The sequence below is a fragment of the Wyeomyia smithii genome, chromosome 3 (genome assembly GCF_029784165.1).
Source record: "Wyeomyia smithii strain HCP4-BCI-WySm-NY-G18 chromosome 3, ASM2978416v1, whole genome shotgun sequence".
NCBI classification, from domain to species: Eukaryota; Metazoa; Arthropoda; class Insecta; order Diptera; family Culicidae; genus Wyeomyia; species Wyeomyia smithii.
This window is the reverse complement of record NC_073696.1, coordinates 188,928,327-188,941,658: the sequence shown is the minus strand read 5'-3', so window position 1 is coordinate 188,941,658 and position 13,332 is coordinate 188,928,327. Positions and strand designations below refer to the sequence as shown.

The 13,332-nt window shown below is 34.2% G+C and overlaps 1 protein-coding gene across 1 annotated transcript in view; it reads left to right on the top strand.

The window, feature by feature from the left end:
* LOC129731574 (ataxin-2 homolog) overlaps positions 1 to 12,427 on the top strand; it is a 36,441-nt gene extending 24,014 nt beyond the window's left edge. Inside the window, exons 3-4 of the mRNA XM_055691678.1 lie at positions 10,387 to 10,735; positions 10,962 to 12,427. Coding sequence (XP_055547653.1) covers positions 10,387 to 10,735; positions 10,962 to 12,190 — 1,578 coding nt within the window. The 3' untranslated portion in view covers positions 12,191 to 12,427. The remainder of the gene's footprint in view (positions 1 to 10,386; positions 10,736 to 10,961) is intronic.
* Positions 12,428 to 13,332: the final 905 nt, after the last annotated feature.

Genomic DNA, 13,332 nt, shown 5'->3' with positions numbered 1-13,332 from the left:
GCAAGGCATTTGACAAAATCGACATACCTTTATTGCTCTTCGAGCTCGAAAAGTACGGAATGAAAACAAATATTTTTAGAATTGCTGCAGTCATACTTAACAAAACGTACACAAATAGGCCGCTTTCAGAATTCTTTTTCAAACCCAATTGAATTAACTTCTAGGGTTCCTCAAGGTTCTCACCTGGCTCCTTTCCTGTTTTATATTATACGTGAATGACATTTCCTTTCTTCTTAAATCAATACATGTGCTTGTATATGCTGACGACATGAAGGTCTTTATAGAAATAATCAATGCAGAAGACTTCTAAATATTCCAGAATGAAATTAATGCATTCTACACTTGGTGCAACAAAGGTCTATTACAACTCAACATTAAAAAAATGTTGCAGAAAAACTGCAACGCCACCAACAGACATTGTCTTAGGAAACCAACCAGTAGAAAAATGCAAAATCGTAAGGGACCTAGGCGTAATCTTAGACCCCAAACTAACATTCATAGATCATTATAACACAATTATAAACAAAGCAAATAGTATGCTGGGCTTTATAAAACGTTTCGGCCATATTTTCCAAGACCCATATAAAATCAAACTATTATATATTACATACGTCCGACTAATTCTGGAATATTATTGCATTGTATGGAATCCCTATACGGTCACACATGAAGAACGCATTGAATCTGTCCAAAAACAATTTCTTTTGTACACGCTTCGTAAGCTAAATTGGACAGCATTTCCCTTACCATCGTATGAAACACACTGCATGCTTATAGACATACAAGCACTTAAAGAACGCCGCGAACTTTTAATGCTTTATTCTATCAATGACATTATTTCTCAACGAGTGCAATCTACTAAATTATTATCACAACTAAATTTTTTATGCACCCAGTCTTCAATTAGGAATTCGTAACATTTTTTTTTGTTAGGGAATTAGAATTACGTTGTCCATTGATGTGAACTTTTGTAATAATTAGTTAGGAGGTCTGAAGCGAATGAGTTTATAGAAGGTCGATTTCCTTATCAAATAATAATCAATAAAAAAACACAATCCTCCAAAACAAATTCGTAACATATTTTCGGAAAACTCTCACAGAACTGACTATTCAAATAATGGCCCAATTAATCGCATGATGCGTCATTATAATCAGCACTGCGAAAACATTGAAATCACTTTGGGCAGAAATCAAATCAAAAAACGACTAACTACCAGAAATAATGTACAGAATACAAGAAAACATTGTATTATTATAACTGTAGTCTATATTTGCTTGACGAAAATAAATAGAATAAATGAATAAATAACTGTATTGCACAATCATCGTAAGACGATGACATTCTTTTTTACTATTTTCGATGTTTAGTAGATAATTTGACGTGAATTTATGATCAAACTTTTCACATACATGCCATTTAAAGCATAATTGTGGATACGTAAAATTGAAGTGCTAAAAGTGCTTGGTAAACTTTAGTCTAGCGAATACTTCGAATTATTCTCAAGTTTACTTTGATTCGTAGGTGAAATACTACCGAATTTCCATCAAATATACACTCAAGTTGCTTTGTAAGCGGTAGGTACGTAGCGCATAAAAATGCGTTAATTACTTATTATTATCTCCTGCACCGAGTGTCTTCTAGCGTCTAAACGGTTTGTTTGATTGGCATCGTGTCTTCGGCAAAGTTGTAGATAATAATTTTGTTCTTAAAAAAAAAGAATGCGCTGCGGAAAAATTGGAAAAGAGAAATGTTTTTTAGACAATTATAACTTTTTATGTTTTCTCGTCTCCATGTTCGTACTAGCACCATTGTTTAGCTAACTGTGTAGTAGTCGAGGTTCAACAAAAAAACTAATATCATAAAATGAATCTCTAGCGCATAGGAACATCTGTGCAAAGTTCCAGCCAAATAAATATCAATGAAATATCAATAAAATAATATATATATATATATATATATATATATATATATATATATATATATATATATATATATATACACATATATATATATATAAATATATATATGTATATATGTATATATATATATATATATATATATATATATATATATATATATATATATATATATATATATATATATATATATATATATATATATATATTTATATATATATATATATATATATATATATATATATATATATATATATATATATATATATATATATATATATATATATATATATATATATATATATATATATATATATATATATATATATATATATATATATATATATATATATATATATATATATATATATATATATATACAGTCATGGAGAAAAAAATAAATACACTTGCAGTGTTGGATGATTTTTGGTATTTGCGCAGTGATTTGAATTTTTCTATGATGTTATGTTACGTCATTAAGATCTGCAGACACTCTTTTTAAAAGAGGAACGGAGAAATAACTGGAGAAATTTCTTTGTCGGTGATTCGGAATTTTTTTTGCGTGAGTTAGTGTTTTTAAAGTGGCGCAAAACAAAACTCACTTTCAAAATTTTGTGGCTTGATTTTTGTTTTGTAAAGCCATATTCAATCTTCGTGGAATGTTTACCCCCAGGTTTTCCCGAAACGAAGCTGAACTAGCATTTCACGCTGCCTGTCCGACGTTCCATAAGTCTGTTTTATTCTTTGGATGATGCTTTGCAACCTAGACTTTCCCAATCTTCCATAGAATTTCTAAAGGATTTAAATTAGGAGTCTGCGCTGGTCAAACTAATAATTTTATATTTTCGTTTGAAAATCATCTTCGTGTTTTCAATACTGTATGTTTAGGATAGTTATACTGCATAGAGATCCAGCAAAGTGGCATGTTTTCTTCGGCATATGGAAGCAAAATCGACCACCTAGGTACACAGGAAATTTTATTCTACTTCAAAAGCGACACATTTTGGCAAGAACTGAATTTTCTAAAAAGTTTTTAGACTAGGGTGCAACTAAATGGCACATCGTGTTTTGGTCGGATGAGTCGAAATTTAACCTTTTAGGTTTAAACGGTCAGCAGCTGGTGAAAAGACTGGTGAATACTGCCTCCAACGCTCAATTAACCACGAAGATAGTAAAATTTGGAAGTGACCACAAAACGGTGTAATACTGTTTTCTGATGCTGGTATGGAACCCATTGATTATATAACATAGACTATGAATACTAACGATTGTGTAGATGTTTTACGTAGCGCAATGCTTCCGTATGCCAAAGAAAACATGCTTCTTCGTTGGAGAGTAACGATCCCAAACATACAGCATTGAAAACAAGAAGATGATTTTTAAACGAAAATATAAAATTATTAGTTTGATCAGCGCAGACTTTTAATTTAAATCCTTTAGAAATTATATGGAAGATTGGGAAAGTCTAGGTTGCAAAGCATCATCCAAAGAATAAAACAGACTTATGGAACGTCGGGCAGGCAGCGTGAAATGCTAGTTCATCTTCCAGTCGAGAAAACCTGGTGGTAAACATACCCGGAAGATTGAATATGGCTTTACAAAACAAAGGACAAGCCACAAATTTTGAAAGTGAGTTTGGTATCGTTAAAGGTCACTTTGCCAACGATATGTAGAGAAATAAAGCTAATTTGGATTGTTTTGTATATATATTTTAATAGTGTATTTATTTTTGTCGCCACTTCAAAAACACTAACTCACGCAAAAAATTTTCGGAATCACCGACAAAGAAATTTCTCCAATCATTTCTCCGTGCCACTTTTAAAAAGAGTGTCTGCGGATCATAATGACGTAACATAACATCATACAATAATTAAAATCAGTGCGCAAATACGAAAAATTATCCAACACTGCAAGTGTATTTATTATTTTCTCCATGATTGTATATATATATATATATATATATATATATATATATATATATATATATATATATATATATATATATATATATATATATATATATATATATATATATATATATATATATATATATATATATATATCGGAATATATATATCGGAATATATATATATATATCGGAATAGCTCACGGCCCACTTTTCCAGTCCCTCATCGACCTTCGGTGGACTAACCTGGAGAGCTCTGAAGGGTAGCTCATGAGCGTATAACATTAATTAGGATAGTGTATTCCATACGTGTACACGTAAGTAAACACAAAATCTCTAATGATGTTTTACCGTTATTTCAGCTATTGATAATAAATTTTATGGCATGATGATTACTGTATCATGAATTAACTTTTTTTTTTCAATTACGGAAGCCTTTGTTTTGTTTGAAAACAAAAAGCCTTCAATACAGCAGTGTTATTTTCATTAAATAGGTTCGAGGAAATTTTGTTATATTTTCTTTTTCTTTCTAGTGAGTATTATGAGATATTGAAGAAATATTGACCGTTCAAATCATTTAAACAGTAATCAGCAATCATTTAAACAACGGATATACATTCGGAACGCTAGAGAATAGTAAAAAGCATAAAAAGTGTTAGCAGAAAATCAAGAATGCCATAGCTAGTTATGAATGAAATGAACAACACTCACCGATTCGCCTTAGTTGCAGTTTATTTTTTTTTTTAATAGGGTGGGGGGGGGGAATGTTTGTAATGATTTATTTATGTACTTATACCTATTCAGAATTAGTATTGTGTGTTCTGCCACAAATGGTGACATTTCAACACTATTATATATATGTATTTGTACGCTTTTTTATATTATTGAATGTTATTAACTTTCACAGTTAAGTTAATGTAATTGTAGTAAAATTATTAAACCTACTTGTCAAGGAAAAAAAAGGAATAAAACAAAACTTAAAATAAACTTAAAACTATCTTACTGACTATAAAGTGAGCTAATCGTTGCAATTGAGGATTGCAGCCATTTTTGTTGGAATTTGTTGATAATTTGGCTTGACATATTTTCTAATGTTTCTACATTAGTGAGCCTATGTAGCTCGTTCGTGCTAAACCAGGGAGGACGCTTCAAAATCATTTTCAAAAGTTTTTTCTGAATCCTTTGAAGTGTCTTCTTCCTGGTTGTACAACAACTTGTCCAGATGGGAACTGCATATAACATTGCTGGCCTAAAAATTTGTTTGTAAATTAACAGTTTATTCTTGAGACAAAGTCTAGAATTCCTGTTGATAAGAGGATATAAACATTTGATATACTTATTGCACTTTGACTGGATATTTTCAATGTGCTCCTTTAAAGTAAGATTCTTATCATAAATTAGCCCTAAGTATCTAACTTGATCAGACCAATTTAAGACCACACCGTTCATCTTAATAACGTGGTTATGGATGGGTTTGAGAAATGAAACTCTTGGCTTATGAGGAAAAATTTCTTTTTCCCTTTTGCGGAGATGCTTGTATCGTCACAAAACAGAGATTTCTCCCAACCTGGTGGTAAATCAGGAAGATCAGAAGTAAAAATGTTATATAAGATTGGGCCCAAGATACTCCCCTGAGGTACACCAGCTCTAACAGGCAATCTATTAGATTTACCATTTAGATAGTTAACCTGAAGAGTGCGGTCAGTTAAATAACTTAGTATCATTTTTGTAAGGTAAAGCGGAAAACTGAAATTTTACATTTTAGCTATTATACCTTTATGCCAAACACTGTCGAATGCTTTTTCTATATCTAGAAGCGCAGCTCCAGTCGAATAGCCTTCCGATTTATTAGTTCGAATCATATTTGTTAATCTAAGTAACTGATGAGTATTGGAATGCCCATGGCGAAAACCAAACTGCTCATTTGCAAAAATTGAGTTCTCATTAATATGTGTTATCATTCTATTGAGAATTATTCTTTCAAAAAGTTTGCTAATAGAGGAAAGTAAACTAATTGGTCGATAACTTGATGCCTCAGCTGGATTCTTTTCGGGTTTTAAAATTGGAGTTACTTTGGCATTTTTCCATTTCGTAGGAAAATGTGCTAGCATCTGTTAAAAAATTTTACCAAGAAATTTAAAGAGTTTTCGGGAAGTCTTTTAATAAGGATATAGAAAATCCCATCATCTCCTGGTGCTTTCATGTTTTTGAATTTTTTGAGAATAGTTCGCACCTCATTCAAGTTTGTTTCCAATACCTCTTCAGAAAGAAATTCTTGGGTGGTGATCTGATCATACTTTTGGTTTACTTAATTTTCAATAGGACTTACTACGTTCAAATTGGAGTTATGAACGCTCTCAAACTGCTGAGCAAGTTTTTGAGATTTTTGTTCATTCGTTAGAAAAATGCAATCACCATCTTTAAGAACTGGAATGGGCTTCGAAGGTTTGTTAAGAACTTTCGAAAGTTTCCAGAAAGGTTTTGAATAAGGTTTTAGTTGTTCAACTTCTCTCATGAAATTCTCATTTCGCAAGAGAGTGAATCTATGTTTAATTTCCTTTTGTAATTCTTGAAAAATAATTTTCAAAGCAGGATCACGAGATCTTTGGTATTGACGTCTCCGTATGTTCTTCAAACGTATAAGAAGTTGAAGTTCACTGTCAATAATTGGTGCATTAAATTTCACTCGAGCCTTAGGAACTGATAAATTCCGGGCATTGAGTATTAAGCTGCTAAAATTATCTAATGCTCTGTCAATGTCAGCACTATTTTGTAAAATAATATCATCATTCAAATTTTCTTCGATCGTAGAACGATATCTATCCCAACTAGTCTTGTGATAATTTAACACAGATCTAGTGGGATTTAATATAGTTTCATGGGAAATAGGAAAAGTTATGGTAAGATGATCAGAATCAAAGTCAGCATGAGTTAATCAATCACTGCATGAATGACTTTGATTTGTTAGTACCAAATCAATTGTAGATGGATTCCTAATAGAAGAATAACATGTAGAACCATTTGGAAATAAAACTGAATAAAATCCAGCCGAGCAATCATTAAACAATGTTTTTCCATTGGAATTGCTTCGAGCATTATTCCAAGATCGATGTTTCGCATTAAAATCACCGATGATTAAAAATTTAGATTTATTTCTTGTGAGTTTTCTATCAATTCTATCAAACCTATGAACCATGTAATTTGGGTTATTTTTTAGTTTAATATTTGACTTTAAAAGCGTTTCAGTCACAACTGCAATATGCACATCGTGGACTGTTAAAAAATTGAAAAATTCATCTTCTTTCGCTTTTAAAGAGCGAGCATTCCAATTTAGAAAATTTACAGCATTATTTAAAATCATTGCTGAATTCAATTTCATAACAATATTAGTTGTAAATTTTATACCTTCTTGAACAGCCTCGTACATCGAGTTACAGTTCAACAAAACGGACATTAGCTGCAGCATGGATTGTTGTAGGTATTCAATCTTTTCTGGAGTTGGACTACCTAAATCAATACTGGCTGACTTTTCAGCACCAAACACGATTGGTTTGTTACTGTTTGAATTTGAAATATTACCTGTAAGGACACTGGCATATGAACAGCCTGGTGTTGCCTGAACAGGATTTTTTGCCTGAAATTTGTTATCTGAATTTAAATTATTACCTACAGACACACCTGCTAATGAAAGTGTTGGTGATGCCTGAACAGTATTGAAAGTCTTTTGTATACCCACATTGACAACAGGTTGCTTAGAATTCCTACGTTGTCTGGAAGCAATAATTTTTGACCTTACAGGACAACTAAAGAAATTAGATTTGTGATTTCCCCCACAATTTACACATTTGAAACTATCAGTGGTCTCTTTCACGGGGCAGATATCTTTCGTGTGACCAGTGTCACCACAAATCATACATTTTGCTGCCATATGGCAGTTTCGAGTTCCATGACCATAGGCTTGACAATTCCGACATTGAGTAAGATTATGGATTTCTCCATGTCTCTTGAAATTTTCCCACTTTATTCGCACGTTAAATAAAACACGTGCTTTTTCCAAACATTTCAAATTATTTACTTTAGTACGATCAAAATGTACTAAGTAATTTTCCTGGTGTATTCCAGTTTGATTAATTTTGGCATTTGCCTTTCGTTTCATCAAAATTACTTGGTTGGGAGCAAAACCAAGTGATTCTGACAAACATTCTTTAATTTCCTCAATAGTTTGGTCATTTGAAAGACCTTTCAAAACAGCCTTAAACGGTCTCTCGTTTTTGTAGCGAACCTATACATTAGAGAAATGACAAGACACTCACCGTTAAGGCAACTGTCAACATCAAAACGGATAACGGCAATGCAAAATTATACAGATCGCCCGTTTTGATGTCGACAGCTGCCTTAACGGTGAGTGTCTCGGCGTCTCTCTGGTGTATAGGCTGACTACGTTTTTGGCATCAAAAGAATAAAATTTATACATCTTTTCAGTCAAATACTGTAAAAGATGTTTATGGCCATCAAGAGATTCGGCCAAAATACGAATTTCGCCTTGGCGGCCAATTTGAAAATTAACGTTCACATTCGACAGAAACGATGAAAGCTCTGATCGAAATGCTTTAAAATTTGCTACATATACCACAATAGGTGGAACTTTAACCTTCTTCATAACGGCTTTATGCTCAGTATGAGAAGTTTGAATTTCTTGATCCCCAACGGAAGAAAGAATGTCATACCTGTTAGTCGAAATTTCAGTGTCACTTGGAGGAGATGCCTCACGTTTCCTTGAAGCCGCATCAAAGCGAGCTTTTTTATTTTTTCCAGGCATAACTGGAAAACTTCACTACACTTTCACTTCACTATAGAATTGAATTAGAAATATCTCAAACCAAATTTACTCACTAAACACTCGTTAACGTTAAAAACAAATTTATTACTTTGCGTTTCAACAGGTAGTCTTTCAAGAAGATTGCCTGTTGAAAGCGAAAAACAAAATTTCATGTCTCTCGGTAGTCTAAGACTTAGCCTCGAGCTGTTGGTAAAATGCGACCGTACTGTAGGACAGTTCAAGTCGATCTGCCTTAGTTGCAGTTGATTTTCTCGAAATCACTGAGTACCTGGACTTATGAAACGTGCACAGTGAAAACTTGATACGCTACTATTTTTTGCTTACTTTTCCTTAATCTCTGATTATAACATTGTATTTTTTTCGTTTTATGTTCGTTTTAGCTCAAATTTGGTAAAAAATTTAATATAATGTAATATAAAAATAATTTGTGATCTCTCTTTGCGACGATTTACTCAAAATTTTATAGGGTGTTATATCAAAATCTGGCTCCTCAAAAATGTACCGTTATCTGACCATTCATATGAGAGATTAATCCCTTATTTAACGTAAGAATTACTTCAGACCGTTTCCAGTATAATCAAACAATTTCTCCCGATAATGTTCAGAATGTTTCATTAAGGTATTTTTAATAATACTCTAGGTAAACAAATATAAAAAAATGATTACTATTATGTATATTTCTATATTTTGTTTTCAAAAAGTGATAACGGAATCAAATACTCTATGATAGCAGTATATTATTCAGTAAAATGCTTCTATGGCATTTAAATCTCACATAGAAACACTTGTTTTGAAACAAATATTTACTTTAAAGTTGAAATAATTGGTGCAATGCAAAGGTCTGTGTCTCTATAAATCGGACCAGTTTATCTCTGAGACTTCACCGCTTCGCTTTGTTTGTGCTTGTCGCAATGATGGATTTCACGTACAATTCATGACAAATTTTTATAATTTTTTTTTCTTTCTTAAAAGTACTCATTTTCGATTACTCAGAAGAGTTTTAGGTAACGAATTTAACTACCTAAATACTTCGAGTTTTACTAGATATGGAATGACCACCTGTTTAAATGAACTTAATTTTTTAAAGCATTTTATTTCAGTGTGGGATCTGAAATTTAGTGTTAATGAATAAGAGTGTTAATACTTGAATCAGCATATTTCGATTTAAGTACTAAAGAAAGATTTTTTTCCATAGGGATAGATTAAAATCGATAACAAAGATAGCGGTAGAAGTATTTTCTTTTATCTGTTCCTTTTAATTTACAAAAGTTGTTTTGTACTACTGATACAACACTAAATGACAAATTTCGGCAGAACTAAGGCCGCCAGGTAGGTAATTTGTGATGGAGACGAACATAGTCTTCTCTAGCCTTCATTGAACCCTTCAAAACTTGAAAACTACAAAGTGTGTCTTATGTGCTTTTTGGAATAGTAACGTTGGGCTATAGTATTCTGCAAGCTGTAAACAACTTCGTACTTGTTTAAATATTTTCTGCAAAAATTAATTTTTTCGTTAGCATTCGGCAGATTCTTATCGTGTCGCAATGGCGTCAATCGATCAGTACTGCATTGTTCATAACTCATTACAAAAATACCAATTTTAAAACTAATAATTCTGGATGTACAGAACGATGGCTGGGTGCAGCTCTTTGATATTTACTGAAAAGTTCAGTCGTGTTCCATCAATCAAGGTTGAATTCAATGTGCAATCTCAATATTTCAGCTACCTCCGGAATACATCAGCTTGCTCCAACAATTAGCCGAGCAGCAGAAACACGTAGCGCCTGGTAAGCACGCGAAACACCCATCCTACGATGCTCAAAACGCCCAAGCAGAGCAGTACTATCAGCTCCAACAGTCACGTCAACATCAACAGCAACAACAACAACAACAACACCAACAGCCGCCGCAACACCAGCATCAGCAACCCCAGCCTCATCATCATCAATCACAACAGCATAATCAGATTCAATACATCACGGAGGAAGAATATGCACAAATTTTAAAACAAGCCCAAGCCCACAATCACGCTGCTGCTCAGCAACAGTACTCACGGCCAGCCGGAAAGCAAGGTAATGATTTGTTCCCTAGCAAGCTCGCTAATTTCCCTTAATCAATAAGGGTTTTACGTTCGAAGCTATTTAAAAATAGGCTTGTATACAGAATAGTGCTATTTATTTTTACATGAATCATTAGATTGTCGAGTAAATTATCTAGAAATAAAATACTTTTGGATGATAGCTCATTCATGTTCATAGTCATAAAGTAATTCATAAAATTTTCCTTTATTGTTTTCAGAATTGACAAAGTACCGACCTTCAATCCAGTTGCTGGAAACTGGTCAAGAGCAAGCGCAAGCTTATTCTCAACCTGATCCTGAGCAGTTCCGTGTCCAGTATAAAAGCATCCACTCAGCTGGATCGGTTACGCCCGTACCGAAACCAATAAGCTCCTTCTCGTTCGAAAAGGAACTGGCTAAATTGGTTGAGTCCAACCGTCCACTAGCTTACCATCCAGCAAATGCTCCATATAGACAGAGCGAACGCGGACCTAACGAAAACCCTCGTTATGCGGCGAACCCTCAACAGCAAGAGTACGCTTATGCTCCAGCCAGCGAGCACGAACATGCTCCAAAACAATCGATTAAGGCACAGTACATTGCGCCTTTCGCTCAGGGTCCCAAGCTAACTGCAGCTCATCTGCAAGTTGGACCCCACAAGTTTGCAGAATCGCCCGCACAAAAGTATCAATTAATTGCTCAAGATCCACAAGTCAAGGCTCATGTTCCCCAACAGTATTTCACTGAAGTTTCTCCAAAGTACGCAGCTCATGTAGCTGAAAAGCAACAGCCCGGGTCACCCTCGCCGAAGATTCAATATTATGTTCCTAAAGAAAAGAATCTCCAGATTTATTATACACAACAAGCGCAGGAGAAACAGCCAATTGAACAACACACGTCACAGCATCCTATGAAATTAGTGGAACCGCCTCAATTGCAGCACGAAAAACCACACAAACAAATCCAAACCCACCGGCCTAAGGCTCAGTATACTGCCAGGGATAAGCAAGCAGAACAAAGCCAACAATCAGCTCACAAATCTAAAGAAGCTGATACTCCATCACGATCTGCCATCTATGTCTCCCAACAAACTGGGATCTCTTCAGCACCGTCCTCTGGCCAACAACACACAAGTTCGGAAAAGCAACATCACAAGATACCTCCAAAAATCGACCGACCATTAACGCAGGAGGAATTCCAAGCACTAGTGGATGCTGGTTATTCGGTAGTTCCGGTACCAGTTCCGGTTCCCGTGCCAGTGCCACAGTATCATCACGCGCAGCAGCAACAAGCGGCAACGCAATCAGCTTCTTCAGCGCGACATGGCCCAATTGCCCAAGCCAGTCGTTACCACCAGCATCAGGTAGCAGCCGAAAACAATCCAAGTCAAGTCATCACCTACTTACGTCCACTGCATATTGATCCATTTTCGGCCGGCATCAGGGGTCCCAATAAGGCTGCTCCTTGAGTTTGGTGATAGCAAACTGTACAGCGTTTAGTGTTCTAGCATATAAGAAGCTTGATGGTAGTAAACAGATATTTTGTCCAAACTATTTGCCACGAAGCAAGAATAATTATGAAACGATTCGTAATTTGTTGAGTCACGTTAGTGTTGTTATACTTTATTTATAAAGTTTCCACTATGCACAACAGTGTAATTGGAAAACTGCATTGGATGAGTAAATATATCGAAAACGAAACATAACACTCCCATTGTTTTACTAGAAAGAATTTCTGCAGTTGATATATAGCATAATGTTTCGTTTGAATTTCTTATTAAACACAAAGATATATAAAATGAAACCTTTGCACAGGGTTTAATTTTGCCGATTTCGTGCTTTAAATAAATAGCGTTCCCAAATTTGATTTTAGTGATATACTTTGGAAAAGCAGCAAAAAAATTATATTGGAAATAATGATTTGGGTGACCTTAGTAGAAGCATTTACCACAACTTTCTAGAAGACACTGGCTGTCTATCTCACTGTTCTGAAAAAAATTTTCATATCACTTCTAGGTGAATTAATCACTAAATCGTCCATTCTGAAAGAAGCGCAATAAAATGCACAGAAACTTTTCCGAATAAAGTATATCACTAAAATAAAATCTGGGGACGCTATTAATTTAGAGCACGAAATCGGTAAAATAAAACACTGCGCTTATCAAAACGAAGTTGGTATTAGGAAAAGGTATTGAATGGAGGTAGGATACGTAGAAGTAGACGGTGTCATTCTTATGCTACGGAATTCTACCGTATTGGGCGTCCTGCCACTAGAACCCTCAATCAATCCAAAGTCGTATCAAAAATTCGAACTAAGTTCTGATATTTAGGAAAATCGGAACAAGCTTGTTCAATAATACACAGTAATTATTTGTTTGCTAATATCAAAGTATCCGAAATAAGCTTACACACTGGCATAACGTGTGGGGCGGAGGGGACCCCTTAGAGGGTGACCCCCATGAGAAAATTTTTCATACTTGTCACCATCAAAAAGGTGACATCCGTGAGATTAATTATCAATTAGGTGTTTGTTTCCACTATTTTATAATTTACATTGAGTCTGAGACTAATACGAGCGTTCTGGCGTTAGCACTAATCTAAAGAGCAAATA